This window comes from Mus pahari, chromosome 15 (genome assembly GCF_900095145.1).
Source record: "Mus pahari chromosome 15, PAHARI_EIJ_v1.1, whole genome shotgun sequence".
Classification (NCBI taxonomy): Eukaryota; Metazoa; Chordata; class Mammalia; order Rodentia; family Muridae; genus Mus; species Mus pahari.
In genome coordinates this window covers 71,030,729-71,047,911 of record NC_034604.1, presented here as the reverse complement: position 1 = coordinate 71,047,911, position 17,183 = coordinate 71,030,729, and the positions used below count along the sequence as shown (strand labels likewise).

The following is a 17,183-nucleotide window of genomic DNA, read 5'->3' as shown; positions in this document are numbered from 1 at the left end:
GACACCTGCCCGTCATGTTTAGAGACAAGGTCAAGCGTGCAGGAGTTTTAGAGGTGTGTACAGTGGGTGTTGGCCTTTACAGCCACCATCCCACTGGGCTGCCGTCACCTGTTCCAGTGGGGCTGTAGAGCAAGGAAGGCCAGTCCCACCTCTCCCTGCCACATGTGCACTCCAAGGAGGTGCGCAATGCCTGGAGAGACAGAGGCACTTCCACTGAGACCAACACTCTCATCTGTATCTGGGACGCTGCAGGAGGCTCCGGAGTCTGCGATGTCCACCTTCCATACTGCTCAGCCACGGCCTTGCTTGGTGACAAGTACATCAAGGGCCCATCACTGTCTCTGATGTCATGACTTGCACTCTTAAAGAGAACCAATTTCCTAGCAAAGCCGGGTTTATCTTCCAGTAGCCTGCCAGCCTGTCCGCAGGCAGCCTTCTTTGTTCTGAATTATCACATAGTTTTAAAGACTTAGCCCTGTGTTTCTCATAGAATCTGAGGCTAATAACTCTCAGATGTTAAGCATGGATGAAAATAGTGGCAATTTTACCAACCAGTTACAAAATCAAATAAATTTATTATCAGTCATAAAAATCTACATTAGCCTTCAATTCAGATTCATCAGTTACAATCAAAGGTTGATTTTATTGTTTATACTTTTTACAGATAAAATTTACAAATATTATAAACTTTCAAAATTAATTGATTCTCTAAACTGTACACACTATGACTCAAACATTTCACATTCTAGGATATTGGTAACTTGGTTCTCCTTGGAGAAAGCACACAAAAACAGTTTGTTTCCTGGCCACAGAACCTCTGGTGCTTGTTCAACTGTCTACAGTTTCTAAAGTTTTCTTCTACTGGAGAGGGGATGACAAGACCTGGAAAGCAGAGAGAAGCAGAAATAAAGACGGCTGAGACAGACTCCTGGACAATGATACTTTGTGCCACTGAATAGGGTCGTCCTTTATCAGTGTTCCAAGACATGTCTACCAGGCAGACTTGTTCTGTCCAATAAGAAGTTCCTGCAAGCTTCCAAATGCAGGGAAGGAACCCCAATAACTGTATATATATATATATATATATATATATATATATATATATATATATATATATCCCATCTTTAGTCAAGGCTCTTGGTGGCCACTCAGATTTTACACAGATATTTCTAGGCCTAAACCCATTAAAAAAACAAACAAACAAACAAAAAAACAAAAAAAGGAGACGTATTTTAAGCTGGACCTGCAAAACGCATTTGGCGCCATTTTTGAGAAGTAGGACTATTCTGACAAAAGTCAAATTAGGAACTCTACAGGGAGCGACATGAGCAGGAGGTCTGAAGGGAGCAGAGCATTGTGTCAGACAGGTAATGGGGACTCAGCAATGACAGAAGGCATGGAGCTACTCACAAAAAGCCAAACTTCTCAGATTCCTGTGACCTGGCCCTTCTCTCTGGACATATGCTCCAGTGTGTTCATGAGCTTCATCTGATTTACCTAAGGAAGAAGTACAAAGTCCCCAGTGTCCTTTGATGGTAGGATCTGCAGAGCGCTCTCACTTATAACAAGAGTCGGAATTCCACATAGACAGGGCCAATAAAACATTGTGAATGAGGAGACCCAAAGGATTCCAGGGCCCTGGCAGTTGTGGTCAGTGCTGTCTATGCTCCCACTACCAGAACACAACAGAATAAAACACACTGGCATGGGGCACACTGGCACATCACTTCAGACAAGTTCGATTCCAGAGGATGTGTCACCATCTGTGCTGGCCACTGTGGTCAGGGTTAAGTGATATGTCTTCATAGGACTCATTTGAATTCAGCTTCTTCGCTCTGTTTGTTGAGATGCTCTTGATATACACCTCATGCTGCGTCAGCCTTGTGATCCCCCCTCTTCAGTCAGCCACCCATGTGCTCAGAGGACAGGTGTGTGCCTCCACTCCTCAATTTTTTATTTTTATTTTATTTATTTATTTAATTTTTTTTTTCAATACAGGGTTTATCTGTATAGCCCTGGCTGTTCTGGAACTCACTTTGCAGACTAGACTGGCCTTGAACGCTGCCTCTGCTTCCCAAGTGCTGAGATTAAAGGCGTGCGCCACCACTGCCCAGCTAACACTCCTGAATTAATCCATTGTATTCTCTCCACTCAAAGAGCAGTAACATAGCACTTTAAAGCTGATGTGTTTCCCCACATTTCAGAAATACAGAATTTTTACATCGGAAGAATACAATGGAGTTCCAAAAGAGGGCTCTTCACGCCTCCCAAAGTGGTCAGATCTGACATTAGGAGCCTTGACATTTAAACAAGGCAAGGAGACAGAGGTGCAGACATACCAAACACTTTCTGTGCTGTTCTTAGGGAGCAGACAGGCACACTCCCCAAATGTGAGTGGTCTGTACTCGGGAACTTAGCTGCACCGGTGGAAGAACAGTCACACTAAAGTGGCCACTGGACAGAAGAGGTAAAGTCCACACCCAGGACTATCTGAAGCTTCCCAACTGCCCCTCAGTCGATTCCAGGCAGAACTGAGCTCTGTGGTAAACTGAGGAAAGATCATGTCAACTCAGGGCAACACGGTGCTCCGAGGGCTTCAGGCTCACTACCGGATGTTGTCCAGATAGTGTACTTCTGGATAGAGGCGGTTGACAAGAAGGGCCAGGAAGCTCTGCCCGTTCTGAAGGCAGTGGCCAGGATGCCTTATAAACTGCACGGCGTGCAGGATCTGATCCTGGTACTCCACATACTGCTTACTGAGCGCCATGGACTCAAGAGCCGTCAGCACCTACAAGACACATGTGACAGGTGACTTACTCTGGGAATGTGTGCTACCCGACAGCCACACAGCAGCACATGCCATCACTCTCGTTCCCTGGGAGCAGTCCTGGAGGCAGGCTTTGGGTGACACAACCACGAGGTGGTGGAAGAGGCTGCACACACCCTCTATGACCTCTGGAGCCTTCTCTCTTATGTGCTGTTATCCCCAGCCTTTCCGTGCCAGGCTAGCGTGACCTCCTATCCTCCCTGGGTCTGTCAGTGGGCTCCTCCCCACCAGATAACAATCCCCTCTCTCCTCATAGCCCCGCAGAAAACCGCAGGCACCAGCTGCATCTCACTGGGGTAGAGCGCAGCTGGCCACTGGGTTGTTCTTAGGTTACACATCACCACAGGAAACAGAGTGAAATCTCAAACACGGCAGCTGCTAAGTACTGCTGGGAGCAAATGATAAGGTGGCCAAGTCAGCCAGCAATACTCACGAGCCAAGGTCCCCACAGACAGAGCAGACCCAAGGGAGACATGGTCCCACAACCCTCGTCAACAGAAAAATAAAAAGCACTCTTTAGGTGTGTGACTTCCTTTTCTCCCTTCTTTGCTTGTAGAACAGAGAGGAGCAGTGCATGGAGAAACACTAAGCTTCCACACAGTGACCCAAGGAGCCCACGCAGTCACCTGCGGAACAGAAGGCAGTCCCTACTCCTCTCCCTCCAGCTCTGGGAACCTCTAGCAGTATGCATACATATGGATTTGCTTGGTTCAAAACAGAAAGAGGGAGATTTTCTTCTTTAGTAAAGCAAATAAGCTAGAAGTTTAGAAATAAATTACCAAGTCAGCCCTAAGTTGTTCTTAGGGCTGAAAAAAAAAGACTTTTTAAAATAGGATATTTCCCCATTTCTGTTTTTTGGGTTGTTTGTTTGGGGTTTTGGTTGTTGTTGTTTTTTTAAATACATTTAGTCCCTAAGTGATCTACTGTAACAGCTGGGCTGAGATTGGCCATCTGAAGCATCAAGTTCGCAGGGACATGTCGGGAGGCAGCATCTCAGCTCTAATACAAGAGGCCCGTGTGACCTCAGGCCACAGCACAGCAGAGTCCTGATGTTCCAGGGCCTAGGCCACAGAGGAGCTGAGGTCCCCTCAAGTACACCATATATGAACCTCGCTGACCCCTCAGCTGCCCAGCCTTGAGGGCTCAGAAGACATCGGGAATGTCAACAGTGGTTTGAGACAGGGTCTCTCTATGCAGCCCTAGCTGTCCTGAAACACTATGGCAACCAGGCTGACCTTGAACTCAGAGATCCTCCTGCCTCTGCTCCAGAGTACTGGGATCAGAGGTGTGGGCCACCTTTTGATCCTCACATGCCCTGAGTTCTTGCCATATACAGACATCCCGATGAGTGGGCAATGGGGGGCAGCCTGGAGACAGGCCGGCCATGTGAACCCTAGCCCTAACACCTACTGCCCTGTGAACTGGGACACACTGCCTAGTGTCCCCCTCCCCCTGTGTCTCCCTCTCCCTCTCCCTCTCCCTCTTCCTCTCCTTTCCTTTCCTCCCTCCTTCCCTCCCTCCCTCTCCCTGTTTCCTCATCAGCACTCTGCTCTGGGGCTGTTAGGAGAAAGAAGTGAGTAAACTTAACTGGTGAATGTTAAAAGAGCCCAGCATGAGCGATCCCTCCAGGATGGCTCTCCACCTGTCAGCCAGGTATTGAGGTGAACACAGGTTACAGGAACCAGACCAGGGACCTGTAGGCAGCCATGTGTTCAGTGTGTACTGTAACTTCTCATAGCTACCATTGGCTGGTTACTCAAGCACCAGTCTGCAGCGGTCACTCCTCAGGCTTATGGAACAGGAACTACTGCCTTGGTTCCACAGGAATCAGCCAACTGTCACTCATGTCAAGTGAGCCATCTTCTGTGCAGTACCAGTCCTGGTACCAGGAAGCTCACTTATCACATCCTCCAGCACCAAACCCTAGAGCACCTTGCCCTGGCCCTGCCTCTTCATTGCTCTAGCCTGACACCTAGAAAATTCAGTTTAAGATCTGAGCTGAGCATACCAAGGGAACCAGCCCAGAGCTACTGCAGCGAACAGAGCTGGAGGGTGCAGGTTAGAGCTGCCACCCTCTTCTAAGGAGGTGCACCAGGAAACCCGCACTTGAAGGCTTTGTCACTGACCTGCTGAGCTTTCGGAGCCAGATGTAACTCAGAGCTGGGCTTCAGACGAATCTGGTCTTCTGCAGGGACCTGAACTGACAGGAAGGCAGCCATGCTTCGGGCAACCACTCGGAACCTCGGGTGTTAATAAAAGGTCAGAGGTGAGGGACTACTAAGGTGAGCATCTTAAAGCACCCCCCAAGTCCTACTCCATGCCAGCCCTGCACCTCTATCAATGGCAGCTGCTGTCTGGGGCCCACAGACAACAGAGCAGGGACTTCCTCACCTGTTGGACAAGGGTGATCTCCGGCCCAACCCGATTGCCCCCAGAATCCCAGAGCTGAGCCTCTCCTCGGCCATAAGGCTCTGCCTGCTCTGCAGCAGGAGCAGGATCCGGATGACTGACTCTGTCAGGACAGAGTCGTTCTGCTCCAACTGAATCAGAGACAGCTGCAGGATTTGATGCCACCACAGAAACAGCTTTGCCTCTTCCTGTGCAGAGCTGCGGGGAGGGGGGCGGTCAGAGCAAATGAAATGTAAGAATTTTCCCTCTCATTTAACAAAAACTCACATTTGAGTTTTAAAGAAGGGAGACATTTATTACTCTAAATCATGCTCCAGGCAAGGGGATGCTTGCCCGACAGCCTGAGCTTGAGCCTCAGGACCCACACGGTGGAAGCAGAGAACAGACAAAATTGTCCTGCTGCTACACAGACACACCATGGCTCACATGGATGGACCCACAAGTGTTGGGGCGCGCACACACACACACAAAGTAAATGAAAACAAAATTTAAGAAATAACAATTTTTAAAAAAAGAACCCAAGCCTAATATGTTAGCAAAACCTTAGTGAAGCAACCGTCTGTAAGAGCTGCCACTGACCGAACATTTGCACGCCAGACAAGGGCTACATGTCCTCTGTCACCTGACCCTTTATTGATAAGAACACTGAAGGCTGGTCCCTCAAGATACTTGTGTGAGGAGATTAAAGAAAAGAAAAGAAAAGAAAAGAAAAGAAAAGAAAAGAAAAGAAAAGAAAAGAAAAGAAAAGAAAAGAAAAGAAAAGAAAAGATCTGCTTAAAAGCCCAGCTCAGCAAGCTCTGAGTCCTTCCCAAGCACACACTGCTGCCCTGAGGGCCGTCTGACTTTCACACCCCTTGGCTCTGTGCCTCACGGGAAGCTCGCATTAACCAGGTAGGGTTCGGAAGCAGCCAGTGGGCAGACACACCTTGGGTACACCTGCTCCAGCCACTTGCTGACGATGAGAAGCATTTTCATCTCGTTCTTCACCGTCTGCTCACTGTTCAGACACTGAAGCAGGTAGACATAGAGAGTCAGACAACTACCGAGGGCTAAGCACTCCTCCAGAAACTCTTGCATGGTGAGCTCGGGAACTTGAAGGGACACCAGAATGGGGCCCCATCCTAAATTCTGATCGAGGGAGCCTAAGAAAAGAACGCCAAGAGGAAATATCAAGATATACTCATGTCCACAAGAATCCTATGGCTGTTTTCACTTTAGCCTCATGTAAGACATTGTTTCTCAGAGTGTGCGTAGAGGCCAGGAGAGCTCAAGGTGAAGCTTCAACCAGAAAGTCAGATGCTACTCTGTTAGAGATGGGTCACAAAAATTTGGAACTCAGGACTGTGTACCTCTGAACCACCTTTCTCATTATATGGTGACCATTAGCATCTACAGAGCACCAAAGAGTTTCCACTTTAATCAATGCTTAGACTGTTGGGAGGAGTATGTCTGTGCACCTCCACAGGAGGCACACCCTGAAACCTCTCTCTGATACATAGCTTACATCTGAATATCAGACTTGAGAAGGGCTGTTCTGAACAGTTCTTAATCGCCTTGGCCAGAGTCTGGAGGCAGGAAATAGGAACAATGAAAGGTGGAGGATCAGGGAAAAGTGCTTCTTTTATGACAGCTTTAAAAGTATGGCAGGAGGCCTGCTGAGATGGCTCAGCGGTTAAGAACACTGGCTGCTCTTTCAGAGGACCAGGGTTCAATTCCCAGTACCCACAGGGCAGCTCACAATTATCTGTAATTTCAGCTCCAAGCCATCCAGTGCCCTCTTCTGGCCCATGTGGCACCAGGCACTGATGTGTTATACATAAAGACATGCAGGTAAAACACTAATACATAGAAAATATGAATAAATCAATCTTACTTAAAAAAAGCATGGCAAGGAGAAATAAAAAGATCTCTATGAAAATTCCTTTCACCAAAAGTGGTAAGAAAAAAAAGAAATTACTATCATTATTATATGAATTCTGATTTACAGCATGTTTTTTTTTAAAAAAAAAAAACTGGCTTTGCTATCATAATATGGCTGGTTTGATACTCTGAAAACATAAAAAACAAATTAGAAATTTTTTTCTCTTGAAACATATAATTGAACCCAAAAGACATGGGCCACATGTTGTGATGTTGACTAGCTTTTTACAGAAAAAAAATCTACTCCTATCACATATATAATATATATAAATCTATGTGTATGTATGAATGTGTGTAAGGTGTGTGTTTGTGTGTGTCCCTGGAAGTGGCCGACGTCATGAGAGCAGATGATGTCCTCTTACTTTCCTTGAAGTACGCCATGATGCAGGCTTCTGTGGTCTCCGCCATGTGGCGGACGGACGCCAGGCTTTGGCAGGCTGCTGTTAAGAGGGGCAGCACTATCAAGCCATGCACTCTTTGGCCAATCCAGGTCCGAATACTGACAGCAAGGAACTCTGCTGTTGGAACAGCTGCATTGTTCATCATCATCAGGACTTCCACAAAAAAGCTGCTGAGGGCCATGTGGCGGGTCTGGCTGTCCATGTCTGAAGGCAAAGAAAGACACTCTCAGACCTCTGGGGCAGGGACCTCTGGGACAGGGACAGTTCTTATCTCAGCTGCTCCAGGGTCTTCACACTCTTAGTGTCTGACTGCAAAGGACCAGCAGGAAGGGTCTGGTGACGCCTGGATGTTACGGACAGAATGTGACACATACACAACTGTAAGAGGGGAATCAGGAGCTTCTACAAGTTCCCTGAATAAAGTATGCGGGAGAAAGACACCTTAGTGAGGAGACTTGGGGGTTTCTTCCTGCAGCCTCTCCATTCCTTTCTGATACCTACCAGCCCACAGAAGTGCTCTCACCACGAGGGCCCCAATGGCCACCCTGGGTGGTGGCTCAGGGAAGCTCTCCCTGTGGCCCTTCCTGTCCTCTGGTCTGTTTCTCCAGACTTACTCTTAGGCCGCTGCAACCTGTCAGGAAGAGCCCCTCCTTCCACCTCAGCTCTGTCTCCTGGGGATTCTCCCTCTTGGTGCAGACCTGGCAGTCCCTCCAGCTCTCTCCTGCTTTCCTTCTCTTCTAGCCCAGCTCTACTCTATTGTCACACCCACTGACTCGCAGGAACTCTCTCTACCAGGGACCCCACGGTTACCACACTTGGCTGAGATCCCAAGTGGGCAATGGTAAGCAAAGAACAAAGCACATGCCTAACAGAGAGCTTGGCAGACAGCCACTCCAACAAACACCGCAAGCATCTTAACTTCCGATGCCCAGATCCCAGCACAAAACAGACATGAAGAGCCAAGATAATATCTATCCTCCAGAAGCCAACAACCCTACTGCATCAGAGCCTGAAAAAGGCAAGGTAGATGAAGCACAGGACAAGACCTCCAAAACAGCCATTATGAGTATGTTCAAGAGCCTTAGAGAGGAGATGATCAATTCCTTAGTGAAGACTGAAAACATAAACAGTTGGCTGGAATAATGAAAACAGTTCACAGCATGACAGCAGAACTTAAAGAAACGGAATCACCAAGAGACCCCAGACTATAACAAACAGGAAGTGAAAAGCTGAGGATGAAGGATGTCAGACAAAGCTCCAAGGGAAGCCTCCGCAACAGGTTAAACAACATGGAAGAGAGAATTGCAGGTCTTGAAGAAAACGAAGAAATGGATAGCTCAGTCAAAGAAAATGTTAAACCTAAAAAAAAGAAAAAAAGAAAGAAAAAAATCCAGGAAACCCAGGCCACTATGAAAATACCAAACCTGTGAATAATAAGTATAGAGGAAGAAGGGGGGGGGGAGAGAAACTGAGGTAAAAGGCTAGGAACATGTTATCAAAATAATAGAACAAAATTTCCCTAAAGAAAGAGATTTCCTATCAAGGTACAAGAAGCCTACAGAACACCAAGTGGAACCAGAAAAGAGCTGCCCAAGACACATTATAATCAAAACACTAACTGCACAGAAGGGAAAAGATCAAATCCCACAGAAAGGAAGGAACAGCAGTAAATACCTGACTCCTCAATGTGAGCTACCAGAGAAAGGTAACCACCAACACAGCTTACGCACTGCTGAGGTCTGGGTTTGCTATATATTGTAATGCTAAGTGCGGGCCCCCAAGACCTGGTTGCCCCATAGAGAGTCTATACATAGACCCAAGTGACTGACTCTATATGACCTTGCCCCCAAGTTATTTCTGATTTGTAAAGAGGCCTACAGCCTTTAGCTGGGCAGAATTGAGATAGGCAGGGCTTGGTGTTCCTGACCTGGGGTTGGAGGAGATCATGATGAGAGGGAGAAGAAGGTGAGGAGGAAGTGAGAGGCATGGGTTAGGAGTCAAGAAAGCATGGCCCTGAGGGTTGGCCAATTGGAGTTAAGAGCAGCCCAGGTAAAACATAGTAATAACTCAGGGTTATAGATAGGAAATGGATTTTAATAGCACAGAGGGTAGATATCTGTCCAGCTCTAGTGTGGATTAAGGCCTATTGTAAATATAAGGGCTGTGGTGTGTGTGTGTGTGTGTGTGTGTGTGTGTCCTCCAGGCTGGGGATTTATACAGAAGAGGAGGTGGAAAGTCTCTAAGAGCCAAAGACTGTAGATGACTCCAGGTCGGCAGTGTCTAACACACAGCAGGACTGGTGCACACACAATCTCTAAGACTGTGTCAGCTCACCTAGACCTGAACAGGCTCAAGCCAGACGAGGCCCCAGCAGTGAGAGGAAGTAGCACAGGGCCCAGCCCTAATCCAGAACCTATTTGCAACTGATACCTGCTAGCCATAGGAAAATCCGCCTCCTTCAGTGGAGAGCCCAGGTCTATCGCCCATGCGCCAGGGCAGGTCCCATGTCCAGGAGGAGATGGCTAACCCCAAAGGAATTTCATGGGTTTCTTGGTGAGCTTTTTGTTTCATTTTGGTTTGTTTAAGCATTTTCTGTTTGACTGGTTTGTTTGTTTTGATTTTTGGTTTGGAGGTTTTTTTGTTTTTCATTTTCAAAGAAAGAATGTAAAGTTGGGTGAGCAGGGGGTGGGGAGGATCTGGGAGAACTTGAAAAAGAGGACAAAACACGATCAAAACATATTATATAAAAATTTTAAAGTCAAATAATAAGACATATGTAGGAAAAAAGCTTCCCTATCAGAATATGAATAATTAGTCTACATTCTCCAGCCTTTGCTCAAAGAAAACACAGAGCACGTGACTCTCAGACCTCAGCCGTGCGCTGCACACCAGAGCTCCCACCTCCATCCCCACTCAGCCCACCATGCTCCATGGTTTGTGGTAATTTACACAAAATAAGGATTACTTAAAATTAAGCACAAAAGTAAGGAAACTCCCCTTTTAAAGTTCCTAGTATCAGCTGTTTTAGCTCCTTAGTTTCAAAACAGTAGACGGACTGATAGCCCCAATGGGTCTTTTAAAAGAAGAGGTGGAAAGAAACGAGCACATGAGAAAACAGCAAGCTTTCATTTCATGTCACAAGAACACTGGCCAGAGGTCACGGGAGTGGAGGACATCACTTTCAAAGCAGAAAATGTGTCTCACTGACTAAACAAGCATGCTTTTTGCTAATTGTTTTTAGCTATCTTAAATAAGGTAAACTTTTTTTTTTTTTTTTTTTTTTTTGGTTTTTTTTAAGACAGGGTTTCTCTGTGTAGCCCTGGCTGTCCTGGAACTCACTCTGTAGACCAGGCTGGNCCTGGAACTCACTCTGTAGACCAGGCTGGCCTCGAACTCAGAAATCCGCCTGCCTCTGCCTCCCAAGTGCTGGGATTAAAGGCGTGCGCCACCACTGCCTGGCAAGGTAAACTTTTTGTAAGAGACTAGAACTGAGGCTTGCTTACTCCTCACGACAGGGCTTGGTATTCGTGTCTGTGAGAATGGTTAAGAGCTCTGGAAGCCCTGCCCATTGATGCAAATTCACTACATACAGTGTGAAATAGACCCTAACCTGATGTTACTGGAAAAAACTATTTCAAGTCAAAACTTTAAAACAAAAAGCAAAGAAACACACTTGAGAGTGGTAACCTCTGCACGCATGTTTTCCATGCATTTCTGAGCATAAATACTCTTGGTAATAAAAGCCTCACCCAAGTTTCAAATGAACAGCAGCAGCAGTTCTGATTTATGATGAACCTTCCTGCAGACAGATCCAAGCCTGCCTCAGCCTCCCTACTCAGGATCAAGGCCAGCAGATGACCTCCCGCAAGCCAACTCTGCAGCACGCCCTCGCCAGACTGCATTACTCTCCCAGGTCTCTCCAGCACCCCCTTCCTAGGTAGGGCATTACTAGTCCGCGGCCTTCATGGTCACCTGTGACCAACCCTAGCTCCCACAGTGCTGACCGACTTTTCTTTTCCTTTTGATTTTCTCACATGACTCTTCAAGAACAATAGGATCAGCTCACACCCACCCATTCTCACACAGGAGCGTGCCTTGAGCTTCCGTGTGCTCACACGGGCTCTCCTTAGGCTTCCATGTCAGGCAGGTCCTGGATCTTGATGGTTCTTCCCTCACCTTCTAATGTTGCAGCCCTATAACACACTTCCTCATGTTGTGCTGACCCCAACTGTAAAATTACTTCATTGCTACCTCATAACTGTCATTTTGCTACTGTTATCACTCATACCGTAATTATCTGATATGCATGATGTCTGATATGTGACCTCTGTGAGGAGATCATTAAATCCCCCAAAGGGGCTGCCCCTGCACTGCTGCTTTAACCCCTCCTGAGTACCCCGTTCACCTTCATCGGGTCTCTCTCACTCTTCAGTTCCAACCTCAAATTTCCTTATCTTTTTACCATTCTACCAAAAATTAATTAATTATACACGCACGCACACGCATGTACACACACACATACACACACACACACATTTTATTTTATTGAGCATTCTTGGTTACTTTCAGTAGAAGTAACTGTCAGGCTGTCTACCCTACTCACTGGCTAGTGACAAAGCGCTCCATATTAAAGGTCTTAACAAGCCAGCAGGTGACTCTGAATTCCTACATAACAGCTGACCCGCAGATCTCCTGTCACCTACATCTTTTAATGTGTTTATGCAGCGTTCACTTCCGCCCAGGTCACTTCACATGCGCATCTGCCAGAGTCAACCTCTGCCAAGTTCTAACCCTGCTGCCTGCCCCCAGGGGCTGGCCTTGCTGTCCACATCACTGACTGACTGGATCAGGAATATGAGGCCTTGACCATCTTCCTCAGCTCACAGAGTCTAAGACAGAGAAAGAATCCCTGTCTGCATGAGTATATGGTTTCCACTGGTCACTTACCGGGTGGGTTAAAGATAATGATGTCATCCAACAGCTTAGAGATTTCCTGCTCCAGTGTTGGGAAGGAGATTTTTCCAGTCTGCTCCAAGGCACTGAGGAACTGAACCTTCTGATGAGTGAAAGCCTGACATTTTGGAACTATGTCCTGACAGAAAAAGGAGGGTGGGAGGACCGGTCAATGGAATCTGAGCAGGAAATGGGGGCTGGGTATTCCCAAGGAGCACAGCATGGCACTTGGGCAGTAGAGGACAGACAGCTCAGGAAGCCACAGAGGACCTCTACTAGATGCCCCAAAAGATGTGTCTGATGCCACTCTGCAGGCTAAGACATTGTGATTTTAAAGCTCACCACCCACTGTTTCCAAACCCCCTGACCTCTGGTCAGCTTGGATCACTGCATTTAAATGAGAAGTCAGACAAAGGACCCAGGAGGCTGAGCACACAGCAGCACACACCCCAGCTTCCTCTGCTGAGGGAGTCATAGAGTCATGGCTAACCTTACTTGCACATATCTGACTTCTGATCCTAAATAATGTCCCGACTTTTAAACTACTTTTCTAACTTACAACATGCTTCCTGCCGTCAGCAGGAACAGATAGTCCTGCAGACACTTTTAACAGCTTCACTATCAGTTCAGCGGAGCAGTCATTTGCCAGGATGACGGACGGTGGGTAATGACTGCTGAAATAACCCAGCACGCTCTGGTATGACACAAGATCCACAAGATGCCATGAGAGTGAGCTTGTCTGTCCAAGGAGACTCAATAAAGGTGAATCCTGAAAATGGAAGACAAGTTGTTTTAAATTCATTTCCCTAGAAATATATGTCTAGTTATTCTGTGGAGGAAAACAGCTATGGTAAGAACAGAAAAGGAACCAAGGAAATAGGTTCTCAAGTTAGCATCAAGGGAAAGCAACAGCCAGGGTCACAGCAAAGGTAGTTAAGATCTACAAGAATTAAGAGGAGCTCTGTAGTACACAGCAACACTGATGTCAAGAAAAATACAGCAGACAGAACTAAAAATTAATACATAACTAATTCAGCGAGACCCCCTTGATTATTTAGAATTAGACTGTGGGCTGTCCAGGAAAGTGAGCAAGCAGATGAGGGTGCAGCTCATGTGCCGAGTTAGGGAAACATCTGAAAAGATTATCAGGACAACGACCTACTAAGAAGCCAAAGCTCATCCCAGACCCTCAGACTTACTGTCTCATCAACGAGCTGAGCCTCCTTTGCTAGTAAAACCATCATGAAAAGGAGGCAGACAGCCATGCTCTGGGTTTCGGGAAGGGGGCTGGGATTCCAGGCGTCAGACAGCACACTAACCCAGTTGACTCTGCAAAGTACAGACCCCAAAAACAAGAAACAACTCTTGGGGCTTCCACGTTCCACCTGAAGTGAACAAACAACATTAGTTGTTTAATAGACCTTGAAAATGGAAATAATGACATTATTATGGGAAGTATTTCCCATTTTTATACATATTTTTCCTCAGATGGTAAATATTCACTGATAATCTTACCTCATGTAAACTGAATTTAAGGTCAGCACTTCCTCTCAGGGCAAGTATACACATGCATTCTTGAGCTTGCATATTGGTACTTCACTTCACTGCCTGCTCTAGAATTCTAAACAGAAGAATGACCTTCCCTGACCCAACCCGATGGACGCCTCTGTCACCGAGCCCCTGGAGCTGTGACTGTTGGACCTCAGGTGAGCTGGAACAGGGGAAGCACAGCTCTGCTAGTCAGCAGTTCTCAAATCTCAGAACCACTGCTGGCAGGCACACCTGAGAGCCGCTGACTTCCCAGGTATAGACTGGAAGCAAGATGAGCACATTCCCTTCTGATGTTCATAATGCGGTCCCTGTGACTACACTTAGGGAATTACCACACTAGGGTATAAAATGCTAAGATGAACTTCCAACATGATGCTGTATTATAAATATCTCCACATGACTGGTCTTTAAAATCTAATGCCTAAACTCTAGTCAGAGGTTTTCTTGGGGGTGTACTATAAGTACATAATTAATCTGAAAGTCTTATTTTATAGCCTACTTCAGTATTTCTCATTTGTTTATCTTAATAAATACAGTGCTATAAAACCCTCTTTGAGGATTAATATTAAAAGCTCCATACTACTTATAAAACAATGAGAATAGAGTCTGGTGGTGACTCCCATCTGCTCCCTCTTGGAAGACAATTCTTTATCCTTTATAATCTGTTCCCCAGCCTTGCCATCAGCCTTGCAGTTTGAAGACTCCCAGCCTCTGGGCAGGTCAAAGCTGTCTGATCCCTAGAGTAAACTCTTAGAGACAGAGTCTGCATCGGTCCTTGACAGACTACCCACAGTCTAATTGGCCGTCCACGGCATCCCCTCTCAGTTAAAATGCTGCCTACAGGCCATGAAGCCAAGGTTCTCTCACATGTTCATGAGAATGATGAAGTATCTACTCAGGACCTGCGCCTCAGCTACTCAACAGGACCAACTTCCTTGGCGCTCAGCTGCAGAAGAGCAGCTTCCAAGAGCAGTACTAGGTAGGGCTTCACAAAAAATGCCGGAAGGCTCCAGTACATTTTATTAATCATTGTAAATCATTGTGTCTTAGTGATCATCATAAATAATTACAGATCTGTATCAACTAAAGCCCTGGTATGACTCAACGGTAATAAGTATGACATTAAGGAGAAAACACAAACCAACTGACGAGTAATGAGCAGATGGGGAGGAGTGACCGTGCAAGCCATGATCCCTCAGGTTCCTAAGAGGAAGGGAGGGCACCAACTCCTGCCTGCTGCTGAACTCACCCGAGGCTCCAGGAGCTGTGGCCTTCTGTTGCAAAGGCTCACATGCACATCGCTGGGCCCTTCCTTCAGATTATTCTAGGTCCTTCTTTGATCATGATGTGTCATCGATTGCCACAATGACTTTATCTCTTACAATCTAATTATTCAGTTGCACAACTGCTGAGATCAACTTGGAGTTTGAGTACAGATTCACATTTTCTGTCATGCAACACTCATTAGTAGTTCTAACACTATTACCCTAGAAAACTAACCACTTCCCAGGATTGAGCAAGCTTCGGTTGGTAAGCCAGGGACTCACACATGCTGTTTTTAAAGCTAGATGATGACAACACAGCAGAGCCAAAGTCCTTTCTCTGGGTTTTAAAGCGAGCTTAACAGATGTTCTCAATCATCCTTCAACACAGCAACACAATGTCCACAGGCTGCTGCCTGCCACAATGTGTACCAGAATGTGACACAAAAATGTGCCCACATTGAAGAGGAGACACCACCAAGGGTCGAACCTTGAAGAAGGCCTCCATGAGCCTCTGGTCAGGGTGCAGGTCCTTCCACTCCAGTCTCTGGTATGCACTGTGAAAGGCATAGAGAATGAACTCCGGCATCTTGGGTGCTGTGCATGCCTCACAGTAGTGCAGCAGGTGCAACCGCAGGGCTCCTTCATCACCTGGCAACAGCCTGTCTACAATTTTAAAAGAAAATACAGCTCAAAAAAAAGGAGAGGGAAGAAAAAGAAACGCTAACACAAAACACAAACATGAGCTTAAAAGTCTAAGATTCTCAAAGTGATTAGTATTTTCTTCAAAACTTCGAAAGGGCTTTTTAACCCAAGTCCATATCTACAGCATGTTGTCCTCTCATGTATAAATACACACAGCATGTTGCCCTCTCATGTATAAATACACATCTGCAGCATGTTGCCCTCTCATGTATAAATACACATCTGTCCTCACATGTATAAATACACATCTACAGCATGTTGCATGTTGTCCTCACATGTATAAATACACATCTACAGCATGTTGCCCTCTCATGTCTCCAATCTCACCCCATTAGTGCTTTGTTTCTTCATTTAGTATCTTGAAAGAACTCCTCCAAAGAAAATAATCCAACATTTCAAGAAAAAAAACAAAACAAAAAAATGACCCACAAATACATAAAAAATGTTCAGCATCACCGAATATCAGAGAAATACAAAATTAGCCAGGATGGGAGCAGGCAAGGTGGCTCAGCAACTAAAGGTGCGGCTACTGAACATGGCAGCCAGAGTTGGGTTCCTGGAGCCACATGGTGAAAGGAAGAGCCAACTTCCACCTTCCACAAGTTCTCCTCCAGACTCCAATCAATCAATCTCTCTCTCTCTCTCTCCCTCCCTCCCTCCCCCTCCCCCTCCCTCTCTCTTTCATAATGAGTCATCACTTCGCATAGGCTTTTTAATTCATTTTTATTTTATGTGGCTAGGTGTTTGGCCAGCATGTCTATGTACCGCATGTGTGCAGTGGCCACAGAGGTAAGAAGGTGTTGGATTCCCTGGAACTGGACTCAAGAGGTGGCTGGGAGCCATAATGGGAGTGCTGGGGTTTGAGCCCAGGTCCTCTTTAGAGCAGCAGTGTCTGAACCCCTGAGCCATCTCTCCAGCCGTAGGATTCCTCTCAGTAAAAAGTTGGGAGCTGAGAAGGCGGTTCAGTCAGTGAGGCTGCTGTGCAGAGCCTGCGCTGGGACTCACACCGCCACAGAAAGGGGGCTGAGGGCAGCGTGGGCCTGCGCTGAGACTCACACCGCCACAGAAAGGGGGCTGAGGGCAGCGTGGGCCTGAGCTGAGACTCACACCGCCACAGAAAGGGGGCTGAAGGCAGCGTGGGCCTGAGCTGGGACT

The 17,183-nt window shown here is 46.6% G+C and overlaps 1 protein-coding gene across 1 annotated transcript in view; it reads right to left on the bottom strand.

Annotated features, from left to right (window-relative positions):
• Nucleotides 1-2,050: 2,050 nt before the first annotated feature.
• Nucleotides 2,051-17,183, bottom strand: part of Epg5 (ectopic P-granules autophagy protein 5 homolog) — a 92,839-nt gene continuing 77,706 nt past the window's right edge. Inside the window, exons 36-44 of the mRNA XM_021214342.2 lie at nucleotides 15,814-15,989; nucleotides 13,710-13,895; nucleotides 13,070-13,279; nucleotides 12,505-12,649; nucleotides 7,519-7,761; nucleotides 6,162-6,378; nucleotides 5,219-5,434; nucleotides 4,954-5,068; nucleotides 2,051-2,788 (exon numbers count right to left, since the gene is read on the bottom strand). Of these exons, the coding sequence (XP_021070001.1) occupies nucleotides 2,606-2,788; nucleotides 4,954-5,068; nucleotides 5,219-5,434; nucleotides 6,162-6,378; nucleotides 7,519-7,761; nucleotides 12,505-12,649; nucleotides 13,070-13,279; nucleotides 13,710-13,895; nucleotides 15,814-15,989 (1,691 nt within the window). The 3' untranslated portion in view covers nucleotides 2,051-2,605. The remainder of the gene's footprint in view (nucleotides 2,789-4,953; nucleotides 5,069-5,218; nucleotides 5,435-6,161; nucleotides 6,379-7,518; nucleotides 7,762-12,504; nucleotides 12,650-13,069; nucleotides 13,280-13,709; nucleotides 13,896-15,813; nucleotides 15,990-17,183) is intronic.